This window comes from Dipodomys ordii, unplaced genomic scaffold, assembly GCF_000151885.1.
Source record: "Dipodomys ordii isolate 6190 unplaced genomic scaffold, Dord_2.0 Scaffold48, whole genome shotgun sequence".
NCBI classification, from domain to species: domain Eukaryota; kingdom Metazoa; phylum Chordata; class Mammalia; order Rodentia; family Heteromyidae; genus Dipodomys; species Dipodomys ordii.
The window spans coordinates 6,408,700-6,423,128 of record NW_012267264.1 but is presented as its reverse complement, the minus strand read 5'-3'; the positions used below and the strand labels follow the sequence as shown (position 1 = coordinate 6,423,128).

The window sequence follows — 14,429 nt, the reverse complement described above, 5'->3', positions numbered from 1 at the left end:
GCAGCATGAATAGCAAAGCCTCTACTTTGCAAATTCAAACAAGTCACTATTCTCTAGGTGCCTCATTTCCTCATTTATATTATCTGGCGGTAAAACTATCTCATTGGAATTGTAAAAACAAAGCTTCCCCAACTCTAGCTCGGCTTTTCTTGAACATGGTTAGCATTCTACTTCTTGAGCTATGCGTCTAGTCCAGAATTTTTCTAGTTAATTGCAGATGGAGTCTCTGATTTTTCTGCCTGAGCTGACTTCAAACCATGATCCTCTAGGCCTCAGCCTCCTGAGCGGCTAGATTATAGGCATGAAACATAGACTGATTACAACGGGTAGATAACTGGGAGTTGAGACTATATTTTTCAGCAAGGGAATATCTGTACTGCATTTAGATAGGGCCATGTCTAACATTCTTGTCATGCATAGAGAAGCGATGCAATGAGAATAGAGAATGAATTGCCAAAGACAGTCAAAGGAAATGGAAACAAAGCTGTGGATGACAGCTACGGACATAGGGAATAGCAATGAACAAAAGGCTGTTTCATAACAAGAAAGCATCCAACAAGCAAAGTGTGTGTGTTGGGGGGCGGGGGGGGCAATGACAATAACAGGGTATGGCTCATCATTCCCTATGTGACTCCTATCCACAAAACTACGTAAAGGCAGTGTCAGGATCACAATCTGTATCTGTTACCTTACCACCTGAATCTCCACATGAGATAAAACAGGATGGGTTGTTTTAAAAAGAAGAGAAAGAAAAACAGCTCCATTATGCTATCTCAGTGCTAGTCCAGAGGGGCCTTTCTGCGTAGTAATGAGATCTGACACTAAAAAGAACGTATGCTTTCAAATGAAAATGTCAACACGTAGCTGGAGTGAAATAATTAAACAGCATCCAGATTCCCCTACCTCATCATTTCAGTACAGCAAATAGTTGCACTGAAATTATCTGTCACAGAAAGAAAGGCTCCTTTCTCAGAAAATGCTAAACAATTACCACAGATAAGAGTTACTGCTATCACAGTTCCCTAGCAAACCCTACAGGATGTTGTGGACTGATAGGAAAAAATACATTATCATACCATCTTTTTAACTATAATAAAGAGAAGATATAAACACCATACCCATGCAAGAAGCAATAGATTTCTTTTCACTGTTCCACAGTATCCCAACATCCCCACAATGATAAGGAAACAGCAAACAGCAATCATGACGGGGTGAACCACGGGGAAGTAAGTCAGGATGACCGCCTCCTCCACCCTGAGAGAAGAAAAATAATGTTATATTATAAATAAAATACAACTGAAATACAAAGATGCAATTGTGTGTTGTGATTCTTCCTATGATTGTCCCCCAAAGCTGGTAATCCTACTGCTATTTTTAATCACTATACTGTGATTTGTGTTTGTTTGCTTGTTTTCTTTAATCTTTGTTTTCACTTTGTTTTGACTTTAAGTGATAGTACTCTTACTCCAACTTATTTAAAACACAAACTCTGAAGTCATTGTCTAGTAATTCACACAGGAGTCTTGACTATTTCTCACCTCTAAAGAATCATCTGTATTACCTAAATCTTGGACTCACTTTCCTTCTTCCTGACAACTAATTCTCTCCCAAAGGAAACTGATCTACATTGACAGAAAGAAGGAAGTAAAGACATGACTTTTGCTAGAACCCTATGAAAAACACATTAACCAGAGCCAGCAATAACAATGATAACAGTGCTTAACCATTATTAAGTGATTTCCAGCTCTACTATGTTAAGGACTTTACAGAAAGATATCTTTCTTAATCTTTACTACAATTCTGAGCAGTATATATAACCATCTGCATTCAGGGAGAAGGACAAATCATTTGTCTCTACTGACCTGAGAGGATCAACCCTTGACATTTGAGAAGAAAATGGCATTATGAGGTTTAATTTTCATTAGCTGAGGAATATGAAGTGAGAATTTTTTAAGGGAAAGTAGCTAAGCTGTTATTCACACATAAATACATTATGACTGACACACAGTTGGCAGGACAGGCAACTGGTGTAACCATACCCAGAAATGTCCATTTAAACATTCCACCACCAGATGTACTCAAGACTCCATGAGCATGCTAGAAATGCTAGTATCTGCAGTGATACTGCAGAAAACAAACCTTCTACAGGATCTATAGGAGCATTACCCTATAAACAGCTGAGAACACAAATAATTTGAAACCAGTATCAGAGGAAACTGTAGAAGAATTGAATCAATAACTCTGAAGCCTACCTGGTTTCTGCGGTTAAAGTCAGAACATTATTCAGGTAGTCCCTCATCCAAGCTGAAACTGCCAGCACACTGATGGACATTAACTGTGGGGAGAAAAAAAAAAGCCAACCACTTAGTAAGAATTTACTCATCACTATAGGACTAATGACTTAAAATTTAAGATTTTTGTGAGATAGTCTTTGTATGTTTTCCTAATTACTGCTTGCTAAATACTGAAATCTATTACTTTTATGGATATCTGCCATTCCCTTTAGTAGTAGCCAATAAAATAGATTGCCACAAAATCATTTATAGAAAATAAACTATTCAAGAGCTGATTTTAGGTTTTGGATGGAAATCACCTCAGAAAAGACTACAAAAAAACTAGTTTATCAAACTTGTAAAAGGATCTTAAAACACGTTGCTATAGTTATCAATAAAATATAACTACTAAGCAATTAAAAACTGTCAAAAATCACAAAGGTTAACTTAAAATTGTTTTTCTTGGCTAAAATTCAAACAATGTGAACATTAAAATGCTGGCAATAATAAAAATAAATACAATTCTTTGAATAATAGGAAATGTTCTAAAATCCAAGGGGGAGAAGATAGTTAAGAATTCACGGTATACACCACAAAATGAAGAAAAGTAGAGAAGGGGTGGGTTGAATGGAGATCAGAATTGTGAGAGGATGACACTGATCAAGATGAATTGTATTCATAAACTATGTTGTTAAATGGCACTTCCTTTGTACAGCTACTTAAAATAATAAAATATTTTAAAAGAAAAAACCTTAAGCAAAACTCAATTTTGGTAACATTTATAGAACGTTGGACTCTGATTACTCAGAAACTGGGTAAGAATCCCCCATTTATACTTAGTTTTCCTATATAAACTAAAGGGAGAAACAAAGAGTAAGCAAATGATTTTAGAGAAGGATTGGGTAAAAAGTTACACTATAGTACTACAGTTTAACAAAGCTCCTCTAAAATGATGGGATGTTAAACGAAGTTCTTCCATGCCTACCAAAGTTATCAAGTCGTTAATCTTACAACTCTGTCTGTAAACAAGAATCATCTAAGTTAAGCAGGCCCATACTGGGTCCACCCATTTTGGAATGGGTTTGGGCATCACAAACCTCTAAAGGTGCCACAGATATTTCATAAGCCCACAGTTCAGAGGAAAATTAGGCCAGCTCTTGTTCTCATTTCTATTGAGAACAAAGAAAAGAAAGCAACCCTATTTAAAAGTTGCCAAGTGGCCTTACCACAGTGCATTAGCCATGTTTCTAGCTTATGTAAATGATGCTTTAAAATCGGTTTAGCATGTAGATGCTAAATAACACCTGATTTTAGAGAACATGCCTGAATCACCTTGCCTAGACCTTCTTACTCCCTCATCATCCACCCTCTCACTGGGAGAAGTCTTCCTCCTTAAGATGTACTTTTTGATTACAATCATCCCATCCAAGGGATGGACCTACCTTACCCAGCCCTTACCTAATCACTCTAGGGCAAATTAATCGAACTAGACACTCCTAAAATGGCCTACCCTGTCTCCCCATCCCTTCTAACAAAAACCTAGCTCCTGACTCTCTTACCATCCCATTTCTCCATCAGTTGCCTGTGGTCAATATAGTGCTTTTGGTTTTCTTCTATGTGGCTATGGATGGATCTTTACTACTTTTTACATGTTTCAGAAATATGATAGTCTACAGACATGCTATTTTATTTCACTATGTTAAATTATTTTTCAGCCATAAATAGCTCTCACTTTTCTGTTTTTTCTCTATTACTCTTCAAAGCCATTCTTTTCTCCATCCTGCAATTTCTCAGTCAATATTCAACATTATAGAGCTGAGTCAAGTATCAATTAGTTATCATAGTCATCATCAGTATACAATCTATTAGCATTGATTAACACACTTATCTACTTACAAAAAAAGTTCATTTATTTTGAATCATACAATCTAAGTCATTTCTTGTTTGGTAGATTATTAAAGCCTTTAGTTTGAAGTTATTCTTTCATTCAAAAACTCTCTTTATCACTTGTTCTTTTTCCAGTACTGTGTTAGATGCTTGAGATACACTGATGATAAGAAACAAAGACAATTTCTACCCTGTAATTAACTGAGGATAAAAATTAATCAGTTCATCAAAGATACAAATATAATACTCCACACTGTATACAAGTTGCTTTTTAACAACCTCTTTTGGAGTGTCTGGCCTACTTTACAGGGCCACAGGATTTAAGAGGCCTAGGATCTCTTCAGATCCTATCAAGTTAATTAAGAAGGGAGGGGATGAAAAGAAGATTACAATCAGAAAGAAGACCAAAAATCCCAGGGAATTAATATGTTGAAGGAAGATAAACTGACATATGATGATAACACAACAAGCAGGCAGAGTCAAATCTCAACCTTAGAAGCTTCCTAGAAGGGTTATGGTCTTGACCACAATGGCAACAACAAAGGGAACTAATAAATTTGGAATTCTAACACTATCCCTTTTTAGGTATATTACATTGTATGTCATTTAATCTTATTTTAGCCTGATTTTTTTCACCAATAAAGTGCTATAAAAAAACTGTAATTTTGGAAGGTTCATGTAATGAAAAAAGCCCCCTTAACTATCATCAGTTATTATCACAAGTTAACTTTGACCTAAGAGCTTTCTTCTAATCTTTCTCGATCAGTTTAAGAAACCAGACAACTCCTCCATCAGTTACAAAGTGGAATCTTCAGATATTTGAAGGTCGATAGCACGTCAAAACCGTACTTAGCTCCAATCAACTCAAAACTTGAGCACCCCTCTCCCTGCATTTCCTAGGTCAGTAAATGGTACAATCAACCCTCAATCACAGCATTGGCAACTTGGCAGACAGCCTGAACTCTCCCTCTTCCGCAGCCCGATGTCTAATTAGTTCACAGTCCTTTGGATGGTTCCTGAAAGGCATCTGGAAAATTCCTCCCCCTTTCCTACTGCTCCATACTAAATCAGGCCCCTGTCCTCTTTTGCCAGGACATTACAATCACCTTAACAATAAATCTCTCCAGATCACAGATTCCACAGCAAATTCCCCCCTTCAGTTACCTTGACAGCACAAAGATCAAGCAGTTCAACTCATAGCTGTCCTATATGACTGCCTCCTCTTATTTCCTCTTCCCCCCACTCCTTCATGGAGCAGAGTTGAAACGCTTCAACAGGTTACATAAGAAGGCCCGCTGTCACCCTTTCCCCTATAACTTTAAAGCTGTTTCCTGCCAACTCCTTCCCACAGTTGGACAATGGCAAAACTGCTTGCAAAAGGCAACATACACATCTCCCAATGCTTGTGTCTTCATTCACATATCCCTTCTGTCTGGAAAGCCACTCTGGCCAGCCTCCCTATCACCTTGAGCCGAACAGCTTCCACTTCTCTCAAGGACAGCCAAACACCAGTCGGAGAGGAAAGATGGTCTCCCAGATCTCTCCTTCCCCTCAACACTCTCTCTACAATCCTAGTAGAGTAGTCTTGCTGGTCTTTCCTATTTTTACCCATCCGTCACACCCAGTCAAAGGCACAGGGGCCATTGCTCATCACACAAAAGAGCACTAGGTTATAGAGCATAACACAGATTAAATGAAAGAATGATAAAATAATTAAATAAAGGGGAGATTGTTTCTAGTTGCTAGCCAGAGGAACAGAGATCATTAACAAAACCAGGAGATGCTTTACGAAGAACTAAGCTTTCTATCTATCACTGCAAGTTTTCCAGTAGAGAGATGCTGGCAAAAGACAAAAGATTTACTGCTCAGGTTAGACGCTGGCTTAGGTCTTCTCAGAAGTTCTTTAAACTACAGACTTTGCATTTTATTCTCACTTCCTCTCTTCCACAAAAGCAGCCACAAACACTGCAGCTGTGTAAGTAAAACATTAGTTAAAGTAAATAATATCAACACATAGGCTTATCCTAAGGTAAACAGGCAACCCTGAGAATAAACAACTCTTTCTTTAGACATTAATCCCAGTCACTTCTAATGTCTAAAAACAGCTTCATCCTCAAACTGTGATTTTATTCACTGAGGTTGACAAAATGGTAGGGCTACTACTGCCTGTTGCAAGAAACCAATGTAAAATGAAATTGAGGAGCCTCAATAATCCTGATCTCATTAAAACAAACTTCTACAATGCAGGCTCCTAAGTAGTAATGATCATTTTCCAGATTAACTGCTTGCCATTATGAGTGTGATTATTATTTGTATTTAGTCTTTTTAATCACTGCAATACTGGTACACATTCCTGGAGTAAGTTCTAGTATTTCAAATGTGTATGTGATGTGTACTGATCAAGTCAAGGAAATCATTTTCCAGCTGGTAGGCACAATGTAGTTATTGTAAGTAACTAGGCTTATAGCCCCCACAGCATTCAAATCTCAATGAAGTATTTAGAAAACAATACAAATATTACTTTATAAAGAAATTCATAATATTTTTCTAAAAAGTATATTTGCCACATTCAGACTAACAAAATGTATAGGAAACTCCAGCTCTCAATAAACACATAAAATGTGCTGCATTAGGGATATGGTCTGGTTTTGTTTGAATATAATTATGTAAAAGCAAGCTGTGAGGCAAGTTGTTTTCTAAATAAGAAATATATACATGTCTACATTGGCTAAATCTTCTTATAAAGTATAACCTTATAATTTCCACAAAATATTCAATAAACAATAAACAATATTTTGACCTGGTGATCACAACAACAAAAAAAGCTTTCAAAGTTTTCAACTGTCTATATATACTGTCTATACATATCACATAGCCACACAAAGTGAACATAACACATTTCTTTTTAAGTATGTCTAAAACCTCCAGCATAAGCTTTTCTTTTATGTCAAATCTGTTAGCAAGACACAGAATGCCAGTGATATGAATCGACTTACACTCTGTTGCTAAAAAAAAAAGCACTTAGAGAATTCAAAATTGTAGAACCTTTGTTTGCTCATCCTGAGAATGTACAAACTGGAGTTGCAGCTTGCTTTCTTTAAAACTTATTTGTTATGTATGGAGACATAAGTGTAAAATAGATGCTTAATGACTAGAAGCTGACACACAATGTGAGTCCGGCTTCGTAACAACTATTCTTTCCCTTCCATCTGCTTCCTTCTGTTTGTTGTTGTTGTTGTTGTTGTTGTTTTTATGATCTGCTCTCACCCTCTGGGCTTTTCTTCTGCCAAAGGATGGCAAAAGCAAAGAGAGCATGCAAGGTAACTGTTACCAATGCTGATAAAGAATAGGCTATGTTAATGATAGCTGAAATGGGTACCATTTAAGCATGACCATGTATCAATTAAGCTGATTTAATCAGTAGCCACCCAGAGCCATTCTAATGGTAGTTTTTATAAATCACCCCCCCCTACATAAAACAACTATTCTTCCTACTCTCTTCAGAAGAGGCTTACTTTAAGTCTCTGATGTTCTGGCATAATTAGTAGAGAAAAGCAGTCTCCTTCATGACAGATGTGGTGGTATATGTCTGTTATACCAGTAACTCAAAAAGCTGAGGCATGAGGCTTTTAAGTTTGAGGCAAGCCTGAGCTACATGGAGAGGCCTTCTCTCAAAAATCCAAAGGAAAGGGCTAACGGCATGATTCAAAAACATACAGTATCTGCCAAACCAGTCAAATCCAGTAGCACAAGAGGGGGGACCTCTTCCTTTCACTCTCAAAATGGTCCTAGTTTTAATGATAATATGTACCAGCCTACTGGACTAAGGTAAAAGAAGGACAAGATGTCTCCTTCTAGACCGGAGTTTCTTTGCTCTCAGCTCCATTCCCCAGTGTCTGAGCTAGGAATCCCATCATGAACAGAGATGAGTAAGGAATCTATTGCTCCAAGCCTCAGCAGAAACAGGATGGGCTCTAGAGAACTTTCCATATTCTTCTCTTCAAATCCATTCCTATCAGCACGCAGTGGCTCATGTCTTTTCCAGTGGTAAAATGCTTGACAAAGTCAGCTTTGCCCTATAATCTGCTTAACACTGCTGCAAGTATTGGCCAGCCACAGTGGCTTGCAGCTATAATCCTAGCTACTCAAGAAGCAAGGTTCATGAGGACAGCGGTAGTAGGTCAGCCTAAGTAAAATGTTAGTAAGACCTTATCTCAACAAAACAAGCCAGGCATAGCGGCATAGGTCTGTCAACCCAGCTAAGCAGGAGCCATACCTAGGAGGATCAAATTAAGGCTGGCCAGGAATAAACAGAACACCTTATTCTAAACATATCTAAAGCCTAAAAGGCTAGAGAAGTGGCTCAAGTGGTAAAGCTCCTGTTTTGTAAAGGTAAGGCACTAAGTTTAATGCCTAATATCACCCAAAACAGATGGGGTGCATATGCTACATTGGTTTGTTCTGTTTATAATCCTGAGAGGTCTTAGAGCTCATACCAAAGCTTTGCTCTTGAAAGATAAATAGAGGCACAATGAAGCTTGGTTAGAGATGCTGAAAACTAATAATGTTCACTGGTACAGCATTTGTCTAGCATGCACTGGACCTGGTATTTGATCACCAACACCAAACCAATGAATAAGAACTAACTCTAGGGGCTGGGTGTTTAGCTCAGCGGAAGACTGCCTGCCTGGCAAACACAAGGCCCTGAGTTCGGTCCTCAGCTCTGGAAAAAACAAAACAAAACAAAACTAACTCTAGAATTGGACTTCGACACACTGAATCTGAGTCTGCACTTTAAAGGGCTGCTCAGGTATTTCCATGCTCACTGTGGACTGAGAAGCCCAGTTCTGGAGAACTTGGAATGAGCAGGTGGACAGCTAATCCCTTCCTACTGAGAATGTTTACTTGGATTCTCCACTGCAAATAAATCCATCACTGTTTCCAATAGTACAACTTTGATGGGAAATACAACTGGACTTTGAATCCTTCTACTGTTGCTTGCTTACTAGCAAGGTATTGAACTTCTGTAAGTACCAGTTTCTTTAGCTAAGAAAGAAAGAATAAGAATTATACAGGACTATTAGGGAGCTCAGAGGTTAGAGTATGATAAGGAGGCCTGAGAATAGGACAGCACAAGTCTGCAAACATTTTATTTGGAAATAAAATGAGATCTGCAAACACAACTTTAATAATATATTACCAGTTTTCCCAAAATTACCATAAAAATTTCACAGAATTTTAACAAAATCTCAGTATACACTTTAGTTGGATTAGAAAAAAATCTTAATGTCTATATGAAGAAATTTTAACTGCGACAAGAAATGTAGGTGCTATAAAAAGATCATACAAGAATGTATACAATCCTACAGAAAACATATTAAAAAGAATAGATAAAAATTTTCTTTAATATTACAGAGAAGCAACTAGAATAAATAAAAATAAGAAAATGTAAGTGATAAGTATGAAGCGCTTAATGAAAATGAAGTATAAAATGACATATAAAGTATATATCTATATATATACTTTATATATAAATAAAAACATCAGTATATACATAAAATGCAATATACTGATGTTTTAGTTATATATTGATATTTTCATTTTATTATATATATATATACATATTGGGATACACTGATGTTTTTATTTCCTAGTATATATTTATATATTCCCTGGATGAGATTATTGGATCAAAGGGATAATAGTGCTGATAGCAGTCACAGAAGAACTAACCATAACAGTGATCACTATTATCCTTACCCAGAACACAGTAGCAGTTTACTTTCTGAGGATCAACTTGAGTACAATCAAACTGAGGTAATCACGACTCCCATACTCCTATGACATCCACAGTACCTGCATGTCAGTGTTCTAAATCCTTTACATAAATGAATGCTAATTTTCACAACAGATCTTTAAAGACTAGGAAATTGAGATATTAAATATGCCTGGTAAATATAGCTATAACTACATCTTAGCTATTTCATATGCTAGTTATGTATGCTGGCTACTTTTGCTTTATTTTTGTTACCATTACATATCTTTAACAGCAATCTCACTCCTATGACTAGCCTAAAAGAAAAAAAGCAGCCAACAAAATGAAAAAATATGAATATGTATGCATGTGGGTGAGTATATTTGGACAGCTCTAACTCGGTATCTGCATAAAACAAGTTAGAACACAGAGGAAGCATGCTAAGAAAGTAACCTGAACTGCTTCTTGGAGAGGATATAAAAACTGAAGAACACACATCCTCAGAAAGGTAGAACTAAGAAAATTCAAGTGTAGGATAACCACAAAGAAATGACATTATATGTTTTCTGGCCAGACAAAGAACCCTGTAAGAATTTAAGAGGTGTTTTTAGGAAAATTTCATTTCTCAGAGCAACATTACTTTTGTTAAATAGTTAAGTGTTTTTTCCTCTCACATATTACAGACTATTAAGAAAATTTCCAAATCTTTAGTTTTTATTGAACAACAACAAAAATATCTCAGTAATGGCAAGTTTCAAAAACAAGTAAGGCTACAGGCTAAAGCCCCCGCCTAGGAGAAGGAAAGCTATAGTCTGTTCCTGGCACCAACACCAACACCACCACAATATTTGACCTTTGACATATCATTTAACTTGCTCTTAATTTCCTTGCTCACAAAGAAAGGAAGTTCAGCCAGGCCATCTTTAGAGCTCTTTTTTGAGACAGAATGTGCTGATTCTATAATTAAAAAACACAGTGTAAAAAAGTAAAAGCTAGTAGTACGTAAGAGTACTAATTATATATTTTAGGAGAGAATTTGGAATCTGAGTTCCTTATTGCAAGTATTCAAGTGAAGAAACCACTTTATAGTGTACATTATTTAAAAAAACAAACAGCAATATCAATTAGTGATTCTACACATCCAAATTGTAATTCTAACTACTTAATGGTTTCATTTTCATGCCGAGAATTCAAGTTGCTATTTTTGATATTGTTCTGATCACTGATTTATCACCATTTCAGGGCCATTACATAGAGTCCTAGAGTCACAGTCACTGGAAAAGGCAACTCAGTATGAGACAACTGGCCAAATAAATAATCTGCACATTAAAATTTGCTGGCAGGAAAATCTGAATAGAAATTATTGATAGAGGGGCTGGGAAGGTGGCTCAGTGGTAGAGCACTTGCCTTGCATGCTCGAGGCCCTGAGTTCAATTCCTCAGCACCACATAAGAAAAAAGCCGGAAGTGGCACTGTGGCTCAAGTGGTAGAGTGCTAGCCTTGAGCTGAAGAGCTGAGGAACAGTGCCGAGGCCCAGAGTTCAGGCCCCACGACCAGACCCAAAAAAAAAAAAAAAAAAGAAATTATTGATAGAACACACACACACCGAAATGGTAATAAAAAAAAACTGCTTAAGCATGACAGCTTCCTGAAGTAACAAAGTTTCCATTTTATATTTCCATAATCTTTATAAATAATAACACAATCGTTATCAACACTTTATGAAAATTCACGCAAGGATATAAAAGTCACTAACTCATGGGGCATAAAGATTTCCAAGAACTTGTTAAATTTTATGTATTTTATTTCCTTAAATGGTTATGGGGTATTTCCAAAAGCATACAGAAAATTCCTTAAACTTTGCCAACATGTTAATAGTTACATGAAAACCACCTTTCAGACTGTATGGAATCCTCTAGAAAAATTTATCCAGTCTTTTGATAGGATATCTAGGTATGAATTCCTGTAGAAGCACATTCAGAATGCTCCAACCAAGTTTTTATAGGCTAGAGTGACGTAAAGAAAAAATGCATGGCTTGCACAGTTATCTAAAATCCCTGCAAACAAGAGCAGGTCAACATTTTCTTATCTACCAGTAGAAGCACGTGCACCTATTTATATCCCTGGATTAACTTCATGTCTAATTTTGCTGCCTAGCTAGTTAGCATCCAGAAGAAGATTTTTTTTTTCTAATTGCAAACGGAACCTGAGCTAGATCAAAGACATTTTAAGAAGGTCAGACTTTACTCCTGGCATAGGGTGGATAGAGGGTGTGATCCCGTGTAAATTCATTAATGCTGAGCCATTCACTTTGGAACATTATCTAAGTGGCTACAAGATAACCCCCGGGCCCAGCTGTACCCACCTGTTGGGGCGGCGGAACTGTTCGACTTACCCAAAAGAGCAGATTGAGGGCGTAAAGCAAGCAGCGCAGGCACTTCACAGAATCTTCTCTGGCCATGGTGACCCTCGGAAGGGTGAAGCCCCATCCTTTCAGCACATCCTAACCCCAGGGACGAAGCAGCCAGGGTCTGCCGGAGGGAGGAGTGCAGGAAGAACCCGAATTAGCGCCGCGCGCGCCACGGACACCCCTTCCCCCCCTCCTCCAGCCCTCACCTGGGGGGGGGGCGGAGACAGCGAGTCCCCAAACTTAGTTCACTGCAGCCGGCGCTTGATCAAAAGTCATGTTGTTAAAAGTCCCAATAGACACTGAGCCTCCCCCAAGGACCTACCTGGCTTCGGATAACACCTGCTGGGAAGAGAAAGGACTGGCCCTCGGGATGGGCAAAGGCGCACAGCGAAGTGCTTCCCTGGGGACCCTCTGCGCGTGGAGCAGCACTTTACAGCCTTCCCTAACCCACGCCCCCCCTCGGGGGTAGCTCTGCCCGCAACTATCCTAAAGGACAGACACCCACTCTGCGCACCCCCCCCACCCGAGACCTCACCCGTGCCGCCCGCGTCCCTTCTCCACGGCACAGTCCAGACGCCACCACTGCCACCACCCTGCCCAAGTCGGCCGTCCTGTCCCCCCACCTCCTCCGCCCGGTCCCGCAGCTTCGGGAGTCGAACGCGCGCGACCCGAGGAGGCGCAGCTGGGAGCTGGATTCTACCCCGCGGCGGCGACTAGAGTTTCTGGGCCAGAACATGAGAAACGCCGTTTTTCGTCCCCAGAATAATGGATTTAGCCTGGGGCGGGGAGGGGACGTCGGAGGGGTGAGGCGGGGCGGGGGGGAGAGGAGGACCCGCGCAGCTGTGCGCACGCCGGGCTAGCCCCTCATCCCTCCCCCCCTCCCCCGGCGCCCCGGCCGCCCGCGGAGCACAAAGCCCGGGCGGTCACCCGCCCCGCCACCGTCCGGGGCCAGGTCTGCGCTCCCCCGCCCCGTCCCCGCCGCCCAACCACCCCCGGCATGGCGCGGGCGACGGCGGACTCCTAGACCCGCCGGCAAAGTGGCTGAGGCGAGCGCCCAGGGCAGCCGCCCGCAGACGGGACGGGTCGGGGACTAGGGAAAGCCCGGAGACGCGCGGCCACTCACCGTCCGCGCCGGGCTCCGTGCGCCACCCTCGCCGGGCGACACTTGGGGACGCGCGGCGGAGACTCATCCGGGCAGGGACCTTCCTCCCCTCCGAGAGACCAAACGCTGCCTGGGCTCCGGCCAGCAGACGCTTCCTTCTCTTCCTCTCCCCACGCCGCCGCCGTCGCTGCCTCCTGGGAAAAAAGAAGAAGGAGGAGAAGGGGAAAAAAAAAAAAAAAAGTCCTGGGCAGCAGTTGCTGGAAAGTCTCGGCTCAGCCACCTCCCAGCGCCGCTGTCCCTCCCCAGTCCTGGCCAAGTCCGGACGGAGGCAAGCCGCGGGCGGCAGCCAGAGCCAGCTGCACGCGCTCTCAGCGCATGCTCAGCCGCTGGCCGCCCGGGTTGGGTCCTAGTGGGTGTTTCTTGGCCCCCCCCTCCACCCTCCCCGCTCACCCGCAGGGAACCCCCCCAGAGGGACCTTCCCCGCCCTCACCTCTCCAAACTACCATCCAAAGGAGAAAAGACTCCTGAGATTCCCCCCGACCCCCCCCCGCTCCGCCCCCGCGCAGCCAGCCCCTTGAAAATGGTGGTGTCCCAGAGAATGGAGGCTGGGTTATAAGCATGGGGAAGCAGGTTTTTATGATATGAAAATATTTGCGTTTGAGAAGGGGGGGCATGAAGGGGAGGCCCAACCCAATTCCTGCAGTGAGAAACTGGTTTTCACAACCTTTACAGAGCCACCTCCTGTGATATGTCATTAACAGGGTGGCCTATGATCCCTCTTGCTGATTTGTTTCCTTTCTAAAGGGGGGGAAAAATCTGTTCCTGTTCCTTGCCCCCCCGCATTGTCCACCAATGTCATCTGTGTGAAGTGTAATGCTGTCCCGTCTAGCTAGCACGCGGAATGAGAAGAAAAGTATATCTTTAACTCTCTCACAAGTCATCCCAAGTTTCCAGAATTTCCCAAATGGGATTACTTTTTCAGCTTTAACTGGTGATCTATCT

The 14,429-nt window shown here is 40.8% G+C and overlaps 1 protein-coding gene across 2 annotated transcripts in view; it reads right to left on the bottom strand.

Moving 5' to 3' along the window:
• The window catches only part of Tspan12 (tetraspanin 12), a 62,815-nt gene extending 49,082 nt beyond the window's left edge, over positions 1-13,733 (bottom strand). Inside the window, exons 1-4 of one of the 2 annotated variants that reach the window (XM_013019939.1) lie at positions 13,449-13,733; positions 12,311-12,446; positions 2,253-2,335; positions 1,119-1,254 (exon numbers count right to left, since the gene is read on the bottom strand). In XM_013019939.1, coding sequence (XP_012875393.1) covers positions 1,119-1,254; positions 2,253-2,335; positions 12,311-12,376 — 285 coding nt within the window. In that variant the 5' untranslated portion in view covers positions 12,377-12,446; positions 13,449-13,733. Of the gene's footprint in view, positions 1-1,118; positions 1,255-2,252; positions 2,336-12,310; positions 12,447-12,531; positions 12,648-13,448 lie in introns of those variants that run through there. The other variant, XM_013019940.1, reaches the window with a different exon arrangement.
• Positions 13,734-14,429: the final 696 nt, after the last annotated feature.